This window comes from Papaver somniferum, unplaced genomic scaffold (genome assembly GCF_003573695.1).
Source record: "Papaver somniferum cultivar HN1 unplaced genomic scaffold, ASM357369v1 unplaced-scaffold_152, whole genome shotgun sequence".
NCBI classification, from domain to species: Eukaryota; Viridiplantae; Streptophyta; class Magnoliopsida; order Ranunculales; family Papaveraceae; genus Papaver; species Papaver somniferum.
Window position 1 is genome coordinate 771,628 of NW_020624598.1, and position 20,047 is coordinate 791,674.

The following is a 20,047-nucleotide window of genomic DNA, read 5'->3' on the forward strand; positions in this document are numbered from 1 at the left end:
TTCATGGATTCATCACTTCTTGACATGCAATCAATTTTTAGTTTATGAATCCGCAATACGTATATGGCGTACGGATAAAAACTTTTTTTGATTCTGTTTTATTCATAGTTTTGCCAATTTATTTTGGTTTGATCCATGAGTACGTATGCGAAATACTGAAATAAATGCTAGTTTTGTTGTTGTGTTTTAATATTGTTATATTCTGGTCACATTTACAGGTTCAATATGTCCAACGGATACATACTCTATATGTAAGCAGTGCGGAAGATATATACTCAGATTTGTAAGTAGTGTAGTGGATATATACTCAGATTTGTAAGCAGTGTAGCAATATGTACTCAAATTTGTAAGCAGTGTGGCAGATGTGTACTCAAATTTGTAAAGAGTGTAGCAGATATGTACTCAAATTTGTGCTCCTTTATATGTTTTAATTAAATTTGGACCTCGAGATAAATAAAATCCCGATTAGGTAGAAGTATGTTATTTCACACGTATTTAAACAATGGGGTATATTAGTAATTTCATTGTTTTCAAAGAACTTTGGACCCTAGGATAAGGTAAAATCCGGTTGAAAATTTTCCTTCTCCAAAACCTTCAAAAGTAATATTTCATCCCTCCTATTTTGTAAGACCTACTATTAGAAATGGATATAGTTAAAATAAAAGTTTAAAATCCCGTGTGTCATTAAAAATAAATCTTCTACCTTCTATTGGAGATGCTCTTAAGATAGAAAGAACGGAGAAGAAATTTTTGGAAATTTCGATAGATAAAAGGAGATCTCTCTATACTAGAGAGTGATAGAGTGATAACATTGTGTAGCGAAGTGTAATATAGAGTTTTAGTTTAATTTTTTCTTGATACATGAATCAAGAAAACTGTAAAAACATAACTTTACTTGTAAATTCCAAAAGTTTGACTGCAACCGCTGCAGCTGCTTTTCAAGAACATAATCTTCTGCGCAACTTATTTTATTACTTCTACGAGAACAGTAGAATTGTCATGCAGCAGAATTTTTCGCAGTCAACCGTAAAGGCTCGAGCAGTAGCCAATTCAAGATCAATAAACATAGAATTCATGTCGAATGGGATGAAGATTACTCCAGTCGATCGAGTTCTACGATGGAAGCCACTAAAACACTCATGCATATTGTTTGCAATAATCAAAAGAGTGGGGCTTGTAATTCATTCTCTTGTGGATACTTTGGGGCCTGATCTAGTCGAAATGCTACAGGTGATGGTAATTCTTTGAATATTAGAAAGAAGCACACGCGCGGGACACAAACTGCAGCATTCACCAGAGAAATGTTTCGAACAGTCAAAGAAAAAAGCAAGAAAAAGTGGTTCACGAGAATGCAGAGAAGAACCACAAGCTAGAAAAAGCAATAACACGGCACAAAAAATGGGAAATCTCCTATACCTTTCATCTATGACTATATAACAGCAAGGACATAAATTCCTTGCTTAGAATTTATCTTTGTTATATCCTTCTCTTGGACCTCTCTCCCAATGCTTGGAGCGAAACAAGGCTGTTCAAGTGCGGAATTGTGATATTGAAAAACATCCAGTCCTCACCCCAAAGTTTGGTTGTAATTGTAGTTTGTGGATCATAATAAAAGAGAAATCCCCTTCGCCACATTAGAACTTAATTACTCTTTGTAACTGCAAATGGAAGATATATATCGTCCCTCGTACCACATGAGAAACTAAACTCTTCATTCCAATACCACAAATCGTCGAATACGGGTTCTCTAGTTTCTGAACTAGTATATTTTTTCTTTTTCTTTAATACCCATACATGAATAGATGTTGGTTCATCTCCTTCGATAAAATGAACAACAGATACATACCCTCTCAATAGTCTTAGACAAACTGCACCGGAAACCTCCTCCGAAACAGGCGGTAAAGGAATTACTCTGAACTCTTCGTCTGCTAAGTCGAATGCCATTATCTTGCCGTATCCAGACCAGTAAAGGGCTCCATTTGCACAAACACAAGAGGTAATTGGACTTAGAAGGTGGGTGATATTTCCTTTATCCCTCCACCCTTGACCGCTACCAAGGGTGTATACTTGCACTTTGCTAACGTCCAAAGACATACCAGACCTATAATAGATTCTAACAACTTTATACTCATGAGTGGAATAATTGTAACCGAACCCACAAATAAAAAAACCACGATAACGAGAATCTCTATCACCACCATGGATGTATTTTGGGAGATAAACATATTCTCGGGTAACAGGATTACAGATGTAGATGGGATCTTGCACCCGGGTGTTCTTGTCTGATATCTTGAAACATACCAACCCATTACAAGAACCAACCATCTTCGACGAAGCCCACAAGGGTTCTAACTGGTCATCAAGGGGATAAAAAATATCCATCTTGAGAAGTGTCTTATAGGAGTATTCTTTCTCTTGGATATTTATATCATCACAATACTGCTCTCCTCCATAGCAGAAGATATGTCTATCCAACACAAAAAGGAGACCTGCGTTGGTATTACTCAGCAGATCACGCCAGGGTTTGCAAACTAGTTTGCAGTTGATGATGGATTGGTATGGTAAACGAGAGACAATGTTCAGTATGATATCATGGTGTAGTTTTTCCATGTTATGGATTCTAAGCTGTTCAACGAGGAAGTGACAACTTATAAATAGGGAAAGCAAACGAACCCTAAGTTGAATAAATAAGGAAAGCAAACGACCCCTAAATTAAATAAATAGGGAAAGCTAACGAACCTTTAAGTTAAATAAGGGAAAGCAGTATAATGACGTCAACATTCAGAAACCGCTTTGGTTTCATGAAGAATAGAGCTGGCTAAAATTTGTCATGATAAACAGAAACTTCCAGTGTTATCGATTTTCCTCTAGACTATTTCTCGTGATAGTCGGTGGTGCAGCTTGTGATGTATAGGCAAGGTGGTTGTTTGTATCGTGTATAAAATACACGGAAATCCTATTATTCAACAGACCATTAGTGAGTTGGGTGGTGGGTGAGGCCAAAACAAAACCGACCCAATTCAACCCATGTGCAGCCTACACTAATCAAGCAAGATTCCAGAAATTTCCAGAAGTCTTGTTGTCCAAGTTGTTTGCATATCAAGTTTAAATCAGAATTAGGGTTATATAATACTACAAATACATGTATCCTAAATCCTAAAAGGATGGAATTCTAGGTTAGCTAACCAAATTATTGTAATCACATATCAATATAAATATAATAACTCCCTTATGGCATTCTTCCGGGGATGTAGGCAACACTTGCCGAACCACGTTAAATCTTTATTTCTTATTTGTTTTCAATCGTTTTTAGCCCTAATTCATCATGATCAACATCAAATCATCGCGTTGAATGCCTAAAAGAAATTTCGGGTACAAACAGTGGTTCGATCACTACTGCCCAGAATCCAGTGATTACATTGTTTCTCATTCAGATGAAGAAGATGATGGATCGTCAGTGAGCTCACTCAATGAATCTCATCCAGGTGAATCGATGTTTCAATCTGATGACGACGATGATGACGAAGATGAGGAAGAGGACGAGAGAATACAGAACGTTGTTGGGAACAGGTTTGGGAAGAGGGGAAAATGCACACGTGGGACTTTTGCAGTGCAGATGATGAAAATTTTCTGGAGATAGAAGTTATGATGCGGCAGTTGATGATCGGTGATGCGACTGCAGCAGTAACAGAAGACGATGAAATCTATGATGTTCATATATATGGTTACTATTGTGAGAGCAAAGGATTCTGAGGATATGGAAAAAGATGGAAATTTCCTTCTCAGCCCTGGACGCACTCGAAGGAGGAGCTTCGCATACAGATCCATTGGTTATAACCTTAACCTTTGGTAAACACTCAAGATGGGAGGACGACCCTATCAATGGAAGGAAAATTTGGGCGATAGACATGATCTTAGTCGATATTCTCTTTTATCATGCATTGAAGACTACAGGGTACAAGGATTCTGACCTCGTGCCATCCACTTACAACATATACGGATTTAATGAAGTTGCGTGAAAACCAAAAGGAGAGTTATTTGTAAAGATCTTCGCAGCAGAGTTGGAGACGGAAGTTATTCTCTGTGTGGTAAATGTAGACTCACCCTACAATGACCTTATAGGCAGGCCATGGATACATGGAATAAAGGGAGTTGCATCGACCGTTCATCAAGCAATACGGTTTCCAATACCGAGTGGAATAGGCGAGATAAATGGATATCAAAAGGATGCGGGATACTGAAACGAAAAGGACGTTCATAATTATGAAGAGAAGCTAAAAAAAAAAAAAAAAAAAAAAGAGGAGAAAAAGAAGAAGGTGTTATAGGAAAAGAAAGAAGAACAATTGATGGTGTTCATGATCGGTGCAAACGAAGGGTGGACCATGCCATGTGAGATACCTGAAACGAAAGAAATTTTTTTGTCCATTCACGAGGTTGAACACAAAGTAACTCCAGGAGGAAGCAATTGCACCGAAGAAAAACAAAGAGGAAAAACGAAAATGGGAAAAATAACAGAAGAAGGGAAAATAAGGGTAATTGAAGAGGAAACACCAATAGCAAGGAAAGGACAAATCCCACATGAAAAGCAGAAGATATACCCCAGTGAGGATAAACGTCAAAAAAATGCTTAATTCAAACAACAGAAATTAATGACGAAGATAGCGAAACGCAAGATCAAAGAAATACGAAGAAACATATTGACAAAGAGAGTAAGGAAATCGAACGGCTAAATAAAGAACTTAGTCAAGAGAGAGGAAGAAAGAGAGACTTGGCAATAGAAAAAATAAAGTTTGAAAGACAGAATGCCGACCTCATGATCAAGAACAATTACCTTAAAATGAAACAGGTTAAATATGAGATAAGGAGAGAAGGGAGTATCTAGAAAAGAAAACCAATGCATGATGAATATTATGAAGACCGACGATGAATGAGAAGGCGGAGGGAGCATAGCGAAGAACGATATTTTCGTAAAGCAGTAGAAACAAGTAGAAGAGAAGCAAGGGAAAAGCAACCATACGAAATCTCTTTCCTCTCTGCTTGTGTGGCAGGGATAGAGATGCGATTTTTTTCTAGGTTTTTTTCGTTTTCTCACCATGAACGGAATCGACCGGCCAGCCCCTTCTTCTCATCTGAATTTAAATCAAAGAAAGTTTCCATATTCTCCTTCGACTGAGAATGTGATCAATCATGGAATTGGATTTCCCTCATCTCTCAACTGCTCCTGCTGGTGGAGATAACTGAGTTTCAAATGAAAATTTAAAGTCTGCAAATTGGAAATCTCTTTTCCCCAAAGAGAAAGGGAGCATTGAAGATCCTGATGCGAGTAAGTTGTCTTATCACAAACCCCTTTGTGTTAATGGAAAACCATCATCCCTGAATCTGATTTTGAAGAAGAAATTAGGGTTTGTGAAAAAAAATTTGTTGGGTATTTTGTGGGAAGTCGCCTTAAATTTCACTCAATAGAGACTGTTATGAAGAAGATTTGGAATCTCAAAGGGGCTTTTAAATTGACTATCAATGGAGATTCTATTTTCTTATTAGAATTTGATTTGGTTGAAGATAAAATCTCTGCAATGGAAAAAGGCTTTGTATTTATTTCAAATCGCTTATTCTTGATTCGCCCCTGGCATTTATTTATTGAACAAGAGATACAAGAGATGAAGACATTTCCAATTTGGTTGAATTTGATGAACATCCCAATTCACTTGTGGAATGCAAAGGGAATTAATATGATTGCAAGTGTCTTAGGTATCCCTTTTCTAACTGACAAACATACATCTGCCAGGACTCGTATGAACTTTGCTAGAATTTGTATAGAGATTGAAGCAGATTTTGATTATCCTTCTAGTATCCCTTTCTCTTTTGGTGGCAAGGAATTTGAAGTGAAAGTGGAATACACATGGAAAACCCCTACTTGCTTATCATGTGCTTATTTTGGTCATTCAAGAGGTAAGTGCACTACGGATGTTGCAAAATGTAATACGGATCCTTCAAACAAGGTTCTTAACATTGGATGGATACCTAGTGCGAATAATGGTGATAAGGATGGTATTGGACAGATGATAGAGACTCAAGGGATGTCTAAGGAAGGTGTAATTGTGAATGGGTTTAAGGAAACAAGTGAAAAGGCGAAAACATGAATGTCTAATATAGAGTCTGCATATGATAAGAGAAGTTCTATGATGAATACAATATTGAGGCTACTAGTGCTCCTGTTGAAACTACGAAGAAGAAGAAAAACAGATCTACGAAAATCAAATAAACTCTTTCGGTTGAGGAGATTCAAGAAAGTATTAAGATGAATATAAATCCTCAACCGGTTATGGACGGGATAAGCACCTTGTTGGTGCAAAAATGATCACTTCAACAATCTTCGAGATGAGGGAAAGTAGATCCAATTGCTACTGTTGATGAAAAATCTCCAAAGAATATTTGATCAAAAGAGGTGGGGGTACCTGCAAAAACACTCCGATGCTAAAATCAGCGGATGTTCTATGCAAGTGTATTATGGTGAAAAGAATAGAATTCTTTCTTTTTTGATTTGAGATTTTGCCTCTATATATAGGCAGAAAATAGATGTAGCTTTAGGGTTTTGATAGTTATCCAAATAACCTCTATAAATCCCAAATAACAAATAAATTCATGATAAATTCTAATATTTATCATAATCTTCACTTATCCCAAATAATTATTATCTTGAATAATAATTATAACTACTTAAGATAAATATCCTCTTTTATCAGGATTTATCTTAAATAATATTTAATAATTATCTATAATAACCATTCCATGAAAATCTTAACCTCTTTTATTAAGATCTTTTAACCCATGGAGTTGTGGGTTTCCATAACAAATCCACCGGTTTCCGTAATAAACCAAAACCAGGCTTCCATAATAAGCCTTGTGGGTTTCCATAACAAACCCACCGGTTTTCATAATAAACCAAATCCAGGCTTCCATAATAATCCTTGTGGGTTTCCCTAACAAACAAACCGGTTTCCATAATAAACCAACCCCAGGCTTCCATAATAAGCTTTGTGGGTTTCCATAACAAACCCACCGGTTTCCATAATAAACCGGATTTAGGCTTCCATTATAAGCCTCAATATTTAGGCTGTAGCATTTGGATTTCTCCGACTGTTTGCTTCCATAAGTACGTTTCGTACTCTATTCAAAAGCATCACCGCCATAATCTCCACGAATTTGAATTCGTATAAGATTTCAAAAACTCGGCATCTTGTCAAACTCCTACAGCTTCCCAAGTTCATATTCGTCCATAGTTGGCTTTATTCGGAATTCTAACAGTCATTTGGTGCTACAACCCCTCGTAATGAGTTCATAAACCCAAATTACATAGCCCATCCAAAATATGCATCTTGTACACGTTGGTTCATGACCTTAATTCGCGCCTGGCTTTTGAGGTCACGTGAAATGATGCCAGCTCTTCGCTGTGAGCAACACCGTTCGACTCTTCTCCTCCATAGGAACCAAATTACCGTTCTTAGTCATTGACCATCGTAGCGTATTAAGAGTCCAACTTCGCGTAAAATTATGGAGTCGAATCCTTGTGAAATTAAGAAACTAGTACCTATTGATCTCAACTTTTGTTTTCCTGTGATTACTCAAGCAGTTATTTTACGCCGTGTTCTCAAAGCTGGCAGAAGTTCGATCCCTGTAAGAGTTAAGAGTTTGCTTCTGCAGTTGTCGTTTTAGCCTTGCTAACTTCGTATGGTGAGTGCTACTTTGCTCCTTTTCACGCCTAGACTTCTTTGAGTGACGATCATTGTTGCGATCGGCCCTCTTCCTATGCTTCACATGATTTGTTCCTTCATGTATATCCCTTTCGGATGCATAGTAGTGATCATTATTGATGTCATATCGACCATTATAACCATCATCACGGTGATCTCGGCTCTGGTATTCGTCCCTCGCGTCGTCTTTTCTTCTTTCGTTGCTTTGGTTATGTCGACGACGACGATCGTCATGAAGTTCACTCCATATGTTTGCATTGCCAAACTCTCGATGTCGGTATGATCTCTCGCTGCTGGAACGAGGGATAGCAGCTTCTTCGATTTTCTTTCTTTTCTCTAACACAACCTTAAGTCGTTTGTTCTCTCTTTCAAGCTCTTGCAAACTCTCCCTTATTGTTAGGTCGATAGGTGTTACGTGAGGTCTGCTAACCTGTGTAACACGTGGGTCATCGACTCGAGCAGCTGGTGGTATATTATCTTGCATAGATGGTGAGACATAAACCTGAGAAGCTGACCGAACGTTAGCTGGTTCTGCCGACAGATCGTCTACTCCTCTGTTAACGAGGTCGGCATGTCATCGTTCATGGATGCTTGGATGTTTTTCTTGAAAACCTTCTTGATGATGGATGCTTCGGCTGATGGTTGGATATGGTGACCTGCACATCGAGACGTTGTTCTCTCTGAACCTTGAAAAGATCCCTCAAACCGAGATCGAGATGTTGTTGCCGATGACGACATTGATGTTTCTCTTCCATCCCGTTCGTCGTAATCTCCTTGGACAACAACACTTCTCAACGTTCGAGGGTCTGCTTGTTGATTCATCAAACTTCCGATGGGTACATCTACATCCATCTCAGGTTGATTTACTCCTGATGCATCCATATGCCTCTCTTTTCTTTTAACAACTTTGGCAGAACTTTCTGCGACTTTTTTGGATCTTCCCACAACTTTCTGAAAACGTTCAGAATCCTTTAGAAACTTTCTGAAAGTGTTCAAAAGCTCCTGCAACTCTCTGAATTGTGTAACTTTCTGCTACGTAGTTGGAACTTCCTGTAACTTTCTGGTACGTCGTTAGACTTCCTGCAACTTTCTGGAAATTCTGAAAAGGTTGTGAAACCTTCTATGACCTCCGTAAAGGTTGTGAAACCTTCTGTAACTTCTAAATAGGTTGTGAAACCTTCTGTAACTTTTTTTTCACAATGATTTTGAAACCCTAGTTTCAAAAATCGTTTGAGAACGGCTTCTATCAAAATGAGGAGCACGATCTTTTCTTCGTATCCCCTTAGTCGGCGCCAAAAGATGTTGGTGCAAAAATGATCACTCCAACAATCTTCGATATGCGAGAAAGTTGATCCAATTTCTACCGTTGATGAAAAATCTCCAAAGAATATTTGATCAAAAGAGGTGGGGGTACCTGCAAAAACACTCCGATGCTAAAATCAGCGGATGTTCTATGCAAGTGTATTATGGTGAAAAGAATAGAATTCTCTCTTTTTTGATTTGAGATTTTGCCTCTATATATAGGCAGAAAATAGATGTAGCTTTACGGTTTTGATAGTTATCCAAATAACCTCCCTCATCTGTATAAATCCCAAATAACAAATAAATTCATGATAAATTCTAATATTTATCATAATCTTCACTTATCCCAAATAATTATTATCTTGAATAATAATTATAACTACTTAAGATAAATATCCTCTTTTATCAGGATTTATCTTAAATAATATTTAATAATTATCTATAATAACTATTCCATGAAAATCTTAACCTCTTTTATTAAGATCTTTTAACCCATGGAGTTGTGGGTTTCCATAACAAACCCACCGGTTTCCGTAATAAACCAAATCCAGGCTTCCATAATAAGCCTTGTGGGTTTCCACAACAAACTCACCGGTTTTCATAATAAACCAAATCCAGGCTTCCATAATAAGCCTTGTGGGTTTCCATTACAAACTCACCGGTTTCCGTAATAAACCAACCCCAGGCTTCCATAATAAGCCTTGTGGGTTTCCATAACAAACCCACCGGTTTCCATAATAAACCGGATTTAGGCTTCCATTATAAGCCTCATGTGATACGTACGTACGCTATTTTAATAAGGTACAAACACACCTCATCCATTACCCCTGGCTTTGAAAACCAGAATAGATTCCATGTTCTCGAAGAAGACGAGGAGGTTGCCACTTCTCAATTCGGTTTGGAAGATGAAGAGGTAAGCATATCAAAGCCGGCTTCGCCTGAATCAATTCGAGTAAAATGCAAGAAAGTAAAGTCAAAAGCTAAAGTGACAGGTATGTTTCCATCTGGTACCTTAAGTACAAAACAGAAAAATGTCCAAAAATCTAGAGCTCCTAATAAGATTTCAACATCTAAACTTATGGATCTTGGCTCTCTATGGGGTTTAGACTTTCCCCCTTTGGAGGTAGACCGTGAAGACATGTTTAACAATCTTGAGAAAAATCATGACGACTTAATCGTAGGGGATGTTGAAGATTATTTTACTTAGGTAATGTTCTCTTTTGTGTTTGCAAGCTGCATTTTGAAATTCAAGTTGGACAAGATGTGTCTTCAGCTGCTTTTGTATGCTTAGAAATTGCATGTCTTTAGTTCTAGCTTTGTGCTATTTGTTTTTCTTTGAGTTTTTTGCTCATCTCTAATTGTACCCGCCTGCACGGCTTGTGTGACTTTTAATATATTCTCTTTGATCGATCAAAAAAAGAAGCAAGGGAGAAAGAGTATCGAACTCAACAACTGACGATAACTAGTAAAAGAGGGGCAGCAAGCAACGTCATGGAAAGAGGAAAAACGGAGTCGGGGTAACAGAAAGGAATGGCGAATAAATGTACAAGGAGTTAGCTCTACAAACTCGAGATCGTAGCACTGTTTTCCCTAAAACAAAAGGATAATGAAAGTGTGCGAATCTTAATAGTAAAATAGAATATGATTTGTCACGAGCTTAGAGGGAGATTGTCAGAAGAAGACTTTGCACGATCATTTAACAAAAATATGACATATTTGGATGGGTCTTTCAAAAATATCGGAAACGTAAATTAATACATGAATATGGGTTTGTGTACCGTTTTTACTCCTAACAAATAACTTTATTACATTTTTGTCCTAAAAATTATTGGACCTTCCAATTTTTTTGTTATTGTTTTCAAATATTATCATGGGTAAATAAATTGGTTAAACCTAATGCCTTTGTGAGTAGGGAGGGTAAAGCGAATGAGACCAAAACTGTACTTCGTAATATAAAGCGAACTTTTTAACTACTTTTCTTTGTAGAAAAGGTGTTCATTATTTTTTTTATTTTTTTACCTGCTAGTTTTTGTGTAATTACATATGTAAAAATTGGTTGTGTTGTGTCTAACTTTCTTTTGTACTTTTAATCAAATCATAACTTTTTTTACCCAAAATATAAAAATAAAATATTTTTTTTATTGTCAAAGTCCACAATCGAAAGTACGGACCTCTAACTAGATCTTTTGAGATCATCACATTGGAACTCTCTCAACAGAATACCACTCTGACGAATGAAATTAACAAAGTGAAAGGAGAACTTCAGACTGCAACTCTTGAATCTGATGGTGTTCGCAAGAGGAATCAATACTTAAGAGGTGCCCTTCTTTTCACCTTTATAAATTTTTCTTATTGTAATTTATCTTTACTATCCATGTTATTTGAATTTCTTCGCACACACGTTAAGATTTAAACCAGAAGCGTGTTATGGAAAGGTATACATTTGAATTTGCTGATGAAGATGCTCGATCTGACAATGAGAAGTTACAGAACCAGATAGCTCAATTAAACAATGAATGTTCGTATTCGCTTGACCAGATTGAAATTCTAACAAATGAGAATATCCATTTAGCTCAGCCATGCGAGATAATAAATTCCCAACTTTCCCATCTGCCTTATTTGTTGGGTATTGCTGACTTGAGACATCAAACCTTATCAGATGAAAATCAAGGTCCATCCAAAGAGAAACGTTCTTTTCTGAAGAAGGAAGCGATGTTTTCGCGTCAGTATATTATTCTTCAAAAATTTTGTGATGACAAAGAAGAATCTCTTCGCTTCTTACAGAAATAATGTGATGAATCTTTAGAGAAGTTAACCACTCAGAATGAAAAGATTATTCAGAATAAGATAAATTTGACGGTGAAGATGAATCAACTTCGAGAAGAATATACTCAATTGAAAGAATATCATGATGCTCTTATAAAAGAAGAGACTTCCCTTTCTTTAGATGAAAAAATAATTCAATCTCGACTTAAAGGTCTAGTTGGTGATGATTTTGATAAGGCTAAGGAGAATGTGAAGATTAGTGGTCTTGGTTTAGCTCAATATCTCATTTCTCAAAGGGAAGGTAGTCACATGGAGCTGACTGCCTTAATTTATGTATCTTTTCTAGTTATTACTTAAATTCTAATGTTGCGAGAATTTCTCCTCTATTATAACTCGAAATTTCTTCATGCAGATTCTGAAAATCGCACCAGTCTACCATCTCTCAACTAAGGTCTGATCTAACCAAGATTCGCAAAGAGGGGGCGAAACAAACAAAAGTGTCAAAAGATCTTTCAGTTGCACTCAACTCTTCTCGCGACCGAGCAGAAAGGAGATTTTCTTTTTTCAGAGTTTTATGGAGGTTGATTGAAGAAATGCTGAGAAAGGTATCGCTCGCCAAGTTCACGTTAAAACTCAAACTCTTGTCAACAAGATTCTCCTGAACAAATCACTTCCTCTGGTGATTTTTCCTCATCTTGAGATAAGTGAAACTTCTTGATCCTGATAGCGATTATGATTATGTAAGCGATGAGGAAGAAGATCTTAACATTCCACATCAAGAAAATCAACTTGGGGAGGAAAATTCTGGTGAAGCCTTATCCAAAGGTCCTGAGAGTGAAGTTAACATCGATGCTTTTGCAGCTGTTCAAGATTCACCTTCTAATAATGCTTAGCCTTTTTCTTTCCTTAATTTCTTGTATCTTCGCAAATGTACTTTGGGATACTTCCAACATTCGCCTTCTTTAAAAAATCGTTTCTTGATAAGGAATATAATATGCATTGTGTTTCAATCTCCATACTTGCCTCTTATTATTTTCCTGGAAAGAAACGTGGAATAATTTTGTTTATCTGCAAAATAATGTTAGCGCGACTTTTTGCTTTCTCATGAGGTCTTATTTTGCCTTCCTAAGTAAAGGTCTTATTTTGCCTTCCTAAGTAAAGGTATTATTTTTCCTAATATATATTTATTGTTGCTTTCTGACGAGATTCCATGACGTCCTTGCGCTTACGCGCAATGACCCATTAATCTCGCCTTATCATTTTCTTGTATTATTGCCTCTTCAGGTTTTATTGTTGCACAAATATGATAAGTCTTAATACTCCCTTGAGGAAAAAGGCTCATAATATTTGCGTCTTTGACACAATTCAGCTCCCTAATAGAGGGTTTCGTCCTTATATTACCCCTGATTTCCCCTTCAAGGAGGCGTACCCCGGTGGGATCCCCCATCCAGTAATGCAACAGGCAGTTGTTTTCGTGGTCTCTTTTCCCTCCACCAATATGGCTTATGGTTACAAGACCGTACCCTAACTGGGGTTTCTTCGGACCGAGTGCATCATAGTCAATACTTGTCAAGAACGGCCAGGTACGCTCCAGATGCCCCAGGCACTCTTGACTCAACCGTGTACCTCGGCGCCTTGATCGAGTTTCTGCACTCCTTAGTAGGGAGCTTCTTACCTTAGTCTTTTGACTAAGGCGCTCTACTGGATGGGTTTTTATTTCACCCTGAATCTCCATGAATCAAGCTCCAGGGTCGGTGTATCTTTCATTTGAGTCATGCTAACTAGCTTCCGAAGTATGACGCGCGTTAGGTTGTATTGTTTCCTTTTGCTATGTGCGAACTAGGATGCACGCCACAATCAGATATCTAGGCTCCTTGATTGGAGTCTTTATTTCTGATGCCTTTTATTAAGGTCTTATTATTAGGTATTATTTTGCCTTCTTTGAAAATTATGCATCAATGGAGCGAAATCCTCCAATTTATTCATATATTTGAATAATACATCCTTGGTGACGCCATATAAATTCACACATATTTTCTTCATCCTCATACTAATTTTTATGCGATCATTTCGCACCTATTATGGATAATATTTCTTCAAGTATAATCTATTCCATGGATGTTCATGTTTACGACCTATGTTTTTCCCCTCAGGATCCATCAACTGATAAGCTCCTTTACCCACTATTCTCTTTATTATGTAGGGTCCATCCCATCTTTTTCTAATTTTCCATCTCCTCCTATTTGATAGCATGGTATTTCTCACAACACCAATTCTCTTGGATGAAAATATCTTTTAATGACGCGCTTGTTATATTCTCGAGCTACCGTCTGATGGTAATCTTCCATATGTTGTAAAGCAGTTTCCCTACGTTCTTCTAGATCATCTAGCTTTGACAAGATCAAATTTGCGCTTAAATTCTTTTCCCATGCTTCTTTCTTAGTTGTAGGAATAATAACTTCCGTTGGCAACACTGCTTCAACTCCATATGTCAGGAAAAAAGGTGACATTCCAGTAGCTTCTCTCCTGGTTGTTCTATGTGCCCATACAACATTATGTACCTGTTCGCACCATCCTTTATTTTATCCTTCCAGTTTCTTCTTCAAAATATCTGCAATTGTTTTTTTAGTTGCCTCAACTTGGCCATTACTTTGTGGATATAAAGGAGTGGACTTCCCGCTTTGGATTTTGAACGCATAAAGTAACATTTCTATGTTTTCTCCTTCAAACTGCTTTCCATTATCAGAAACTAGTTGTGCGGGTATTCCAAATCTGCAAATGATATTCTCGAATATGAATGTGAAAATATCTTTATCCCGTATATGCTGCACAACTTCCACCTTTTCCCATTTGGTAAAGTAGTCAGTCGCTACTATTAGATATCTTTTTTGTCATGTTCCTGCTATAAATGGACCCACAATATCTAATCCTCATTTTCCAAATGGCCACACACTTGTTGATGAATTTAACATCGCACATGGTGCGGGTATTTTCTTTCCATGACGCTGGCATTCTTCTCATCTCCTTGATACTTTTTTCGCATCTTCATGCATGTACGGCCAATAATACCCTTGTATTTTCGTTCTGTATGCCAAAGATCTTGCTCCACTATGGTTTCCTGCATCTCCGTAATGTAATTCCTTTAAGATTTCCATCCCTTCTTTTCGCGTTAAACATATAAGTGATGGTCCAAGAAATGATCGTCGATAAAGTACTCCGTCTCTTAGTTCATAATTTGTTGATCTAGTCTTCAACTTGTGTGCCTCCAACCGGTTTGTTGGGATTTCTCCTTTTTCTAAATACAAATGGAGTTGGGTCCTCCAATATGTGTCTTCATTTGTGTGCTCTTCTTCTTCATTTTCCACCATTTGTACATCTGCATCCTCACATTCTTCTTTCTTGATGGAAGGTAAAAAGAGCGTTTGTATCTTTATTTGCCTTGCGGTTGGATCTACTAACATTGAAGGAATGAAGGCTAATGCATCTTCTAATCGATTATCCTTTCTACTTATGTGTCTCCAACTTATTTTCGGAATTTTTGCTGATAGTTCCGCGACAAGCTTCTTGTATTTCTGTAAGGTGGGATCATTTGTACTATATGCTCCTTCTATTTGAAAAATTACCAACTGTGAGTCGCTAGTTATTCTACCATCTTCCAACTTCATTTCGATCGCCAATCGGTTTTATTATTTGTTGACGCGAACTCCAATCTGAATGAATATGCCACTCTCGCTCCTGTTGGGGAGATAAATACTATTCCAATTACATTACCTTGTCCATTTGACGATCCATATACCAATATATCCCATCTATTTGGATTATGATCCGTTAACAGGTATTTGGGATTCCCATGTTCCTCATCTATATACATCATCTCTTCCACATTTTCGTTTTCTTCTAATAGAAACTCCGCTAGAAAATCTGCGATTACCTGCGACTGTGGCGAAGAAAATATCTCATATTTGATTTCAAAGTGTCCTACTTGTGCATTCCACCTTTCGACTCTCCCTGACCTTTTGGAATTTTTCATTACAGACTCAATTGGTTTTCTTGTCAGCACTCTAACCTTATGGGCTTGAAAGTATATATGAAGTTTTTGTGTTCCATACACTAGTGCGAGGATTAACTTCTCTATCTATGAATAATTTTTCTCTGCGGCATTGTAGGTTTTACTTATGTAGTATATTGGTTTTTCCACACCGTTATCCACACGTAACAATACGACACTTAAGGCATGCGGTGTTGTTGCCAAATACATTAGTAATTATTCTCCCGGCTCCGCTTTTTGCAAAATAGATAGATTCATTAAGTAATTCTTTATAATTTGTAGTGCTTTGTCGCATTCTTCCGTCCATTCAAACTTGGCCCCCTTCTTCAGAATGTTAAAGAAATGTTTGCATTTGTCTGATGACCGCGAAATAAATCGCCCTAGCGAAGCTAGCAGTCCATTCAACTTATGTACATCATTAACAGTGGCAGGATGTGGCATATCTCGAACCCCTTGCACCTTCTCCGGATCAACTTCTATTCCTTGCTTTGATACACCTAAATTTTTTCCCTAACTACTACTAAAATGCACTTTTCTGGATTTACTTTAATATTGAATTTTCGCATTTGTTCGAAGATTTCTCTTAAGTTGTCAACATGATCTTCTGCTTTTTTACTTTTTACTAACATATCATCGTCATAGATTTCCAATATGGTATGTATCCATTGTTCCAATACCTTCTCTACCATCCTTTGATATGTCGCACCTGCGTTTTTCAAACCGAAAGGCATTTTTGTATAACAATGCAATCCTCTTGGTGCGAAAAAGGCAGTATGCTCTTGGTCTTCTTCTGCTAACGGAATTTGGTTGTAGCCTTTGTATCCATCCATCAATGATAGTCTGTCGTTTCTTGATGTTGACTCAACCATCTGTGGGAAATCTGGCAGTGGAAAGATGTCCTTCGGGCATGCTTTGTTTAAATCAGTGAAGTCAATGCAAATCCTGATTCCATTATTCTTTTTTGGTACCACCACCATGTTTTTTATCCACTCCGGATATTTTGCTGGTTGTATTTGAAAAAGCGGGGGTCTAACAACACCACCCAATATTTCGCTTAGCAATATGTATGGACTAACTCCGAAATACTTTGCTAGAGAATCAACTAGACATTCAGACTCAATCTGTATAAAAGTATCTCAAGGAGTTAATATCTCTCTCTTTGTTTGATTTTTACTCAAGCTAAAAACAATAGCGAGTCTTTATCAAATACAAGGAATACTTGGACGGTACCAAAGACCAATGTCCAAGGATCAATCAATATCAATCAATAACCAAAGGATGGATTTCCAATTGATTATAACGAACACACAACCTGTATTATTTCAATTATATAAAATATAACGTGGAAAAGAAATAACACAGACACCAGAAGTTTTGTTAACGAGGAAACCGCAAATGCAGAAAAACCCCGAGACCTAGTCCATATTGAACACACACTGTATTAAGCCGCTACAGACACTAGCCTACTCCAAGCTAACTTCGGACTGGACTATAGTTGAACCCCGATCAGTCTCCCACCGATCCAAGGTACAGTTGTACTCCTACGCCTCTGATCCAAGGTATAGTTGTACTGCGCACTTGATTCCCTTAGCTGATCTCACCCACAACCAAGAGTTGCTGCAACCCAAAATCGCAGACTTGATAATAAACAAATCTGTCTCACAAAGAAAAGTCTATGAAAGGATAAATCTGTATCCTACAGATAAACCCTAGGTTTTGTTCCTTCTTTAGATATAAAATCGAGGTGAATAGGAACCAATTAATAATCCGGTCTTATATTCCCGAAGAACAGCCTAGATTAATCAATCACCTCTCTACAATCCTTCCTGACTACACAGGCAGTTTTTTGAGGAATCACAAACAGTGAGACGAAGATGTATGTGACTTCTTTATCTTGCCTATCATAGAACTCTCACGATCTCAAGCCAATCAATCGATTGTACTCGTACGATAGAATATGCAAGATCAGATCACACAACTACGATAAAAGTAGTATCGGTCTGGCTTCACAATCCCAATGAAGTCTTTAAGTCGTTAACCTGGTTTTAGAGAAGAAAATCAAAGGTTAAAGGAGAATCGACTCTAGCGAGCGCACTAGTATCACACAGATATGTGGGGATTAGTTTTGCTCAAAGCTAGATGTCTCCTTTATATAGCCTTCAAATCAGGGTTTTCCTTTAGTTACAAAGCAATCCTTATTCACCGTTAGATGAAAACCTTATTTAGATTCAAGCTAATATTTCTCAACCGTTAGATCGAAAACTTAGCTTGTCACACACACTTGGATAAAAGTTTACTGGGTCTGCGACCATGCCCAAACGTGTACGTGTATGTTGGTTCAACATAGTAACCCAAAAAGGTTAACCATATGAGCATTTCATATTAACCTTGTTCTTCTTCACCATAACTAGTTCAATTGACTTAAATGAATTAGTTAAAGAGTTGTTCAATTGCTACGAGATCTTATGTAACTACACAAGACACAATTGAAACAAAGATGATTCGATTCGATTGAATCGGCTCACGAACATTATAGCCACGGTTTGCATAAAACATTCCTTAGTAATTTATTGTTTCATGTTCAGAGCACATCTTTAGATCATAACCTCTTAAGTTCACAAACAAGTTCACGGACTTAAGTAAACTGGTTGAGTTTTCCAAAATCAGCAGAAATTCTCGGAAAGTGAACTTCCGCCAGTTCGCGGACTAAGCATACAAACGAGTTTTGGAAAATCCAGCAGAATTTCTCGTTCGAGAACTTCCGACAGTTCGCGGACTTGGCAAGCCAATTCCAAAATCCTCCTGATTTCTCTTGATCAACAAAGTTCGAAAACTTCGGTTCAAGGAATACATGGTTATGTAATCTAAACTCTCATTTAAATCATTGAGACATTCTCAGAGGACGCTATGTAGCCGTTATTCACAGACCGATTCATGTCAGATCAATTCTCAAAGTGAATGAAACTTTTCATGAATTTCTTCACTAGGTGAAAATAAACTTGATCAAAGCGAAACGCTTTACCAACACATGATTTCGAGATATAGATAGGCCAGATATTCTCGGATCGAAATATAAAATGTGTATGATCTAGTCTATATAGTATACGACTTTTGTCTCATAAGAAGTGGGAGATAGAATAGATAGACTTTCGAGTAATAGATAAGTTCAAGTCTCCACATACCTTTTTTGTTGATGAAGTTCCACAGTTCCTTGTATAGATCTTCGTCGTTGTATGATGAATCGCCATGAAGTCCTTGAGCTCAACTACACTTTTCTATTCTAGTCCGAGACTTAGCTATGTAGGCTAGAAATCAAGACTCATAGTTTTGATCACTAACATTGACAAACATGCTTGAGATATCAACGCATGCGAGGTCGACCGAGCTATGCTCTCACAATCTCCCCCTTTGTCAATTTTAATGACAAAACTATTAATACATATGGAATACAAAAAAGATAAACTTTAGTAGATCCTATTCCATAGTCTAATCTTCAACGTTCCCTGAAATATTTGTCCTTCCAAGTACTCCAATGATCCCAAAGGTTGTAAGTTTAGCATCACCGTTGTTGAAGATCCGTAGCTATAACAATGAGAGAAATTGAGATTCTCGATCATTATTATGCAGTGACATAATATTATTATGTAACATCAAAGTGCAATTGCATCACGACTTTAACAATAATACTACGGTGATATGTATCACTCCCCCTTAGTCAATACTCTATCTCGATCATGGAAACCACTCCCCCTTACACAATGATCCGAAAACCATATGTATTTGTAGTGTGAACTACATTATTTCTCCCCCTTTTTGTCAATAAAATTGGCAAAGGTACAAGAACGGGATCATAATAAAATTTCCACAAGAGACATTTCATAGACTAAAAGAAAAATACATACCAACTTAATTTAGATGCAATCATAAAGCCGAAGATAAATGCATTCATCAAGGAGTTTTAAGATACAAGATAACCCCTATAAAATTCCACAGACGCACACCCCGCAAGATATTACCATTAAGCACAAGTTCAAAAGAACTCTCCCCCATTAGATGTCATTCCCGAAAGAACAACAAGAGCGACCTTAATTTCGAAAGAAAAGAAGGATTTTTAATTGGACACCAAAAACCATAGTAATGATTTTCTATATCCAAAACTCAACCAAATTAATCACAAAAA

The 20,047-nt window shown here is 37.3% G+C and overlaps 2 protein-coding genes across 2 annotated transcripts; one reads left to right on the forward strand and one right to left on the reverse strand.

Annotated features, from left to right (window-relative positions):
• Positions 1–1,641: 1,641 nt before the first annotated feature.
• Positions 1,642–2,325, reverse strand: LOC113336297 (F-box protein At3g07870-like). Its single transcript, XM_026582247.1, has one exon. It carries the CDS (start codon positions 2,323–2,325, stop codon positions 1,642–1,644), a length of 684 nt encoding a protein of 227 aa, XP_026438032.1.
• A 3,146-nt stretch (positions 2,326–5,471) lies between these two features.
• Positions 5,472–6,140, forward strand: LOC113336298. The gene has a single exon (XM_026582248.1). The coding sequence runs from the start codon at positions 5,472–5,474 to the stop codon at positions 6,138–6,140; it is 669 nt and encodes a 222-aa protein (XP_026438033.1).
• Positions 6,141–20,047: the final 13,907 nt, after the last annotated feature.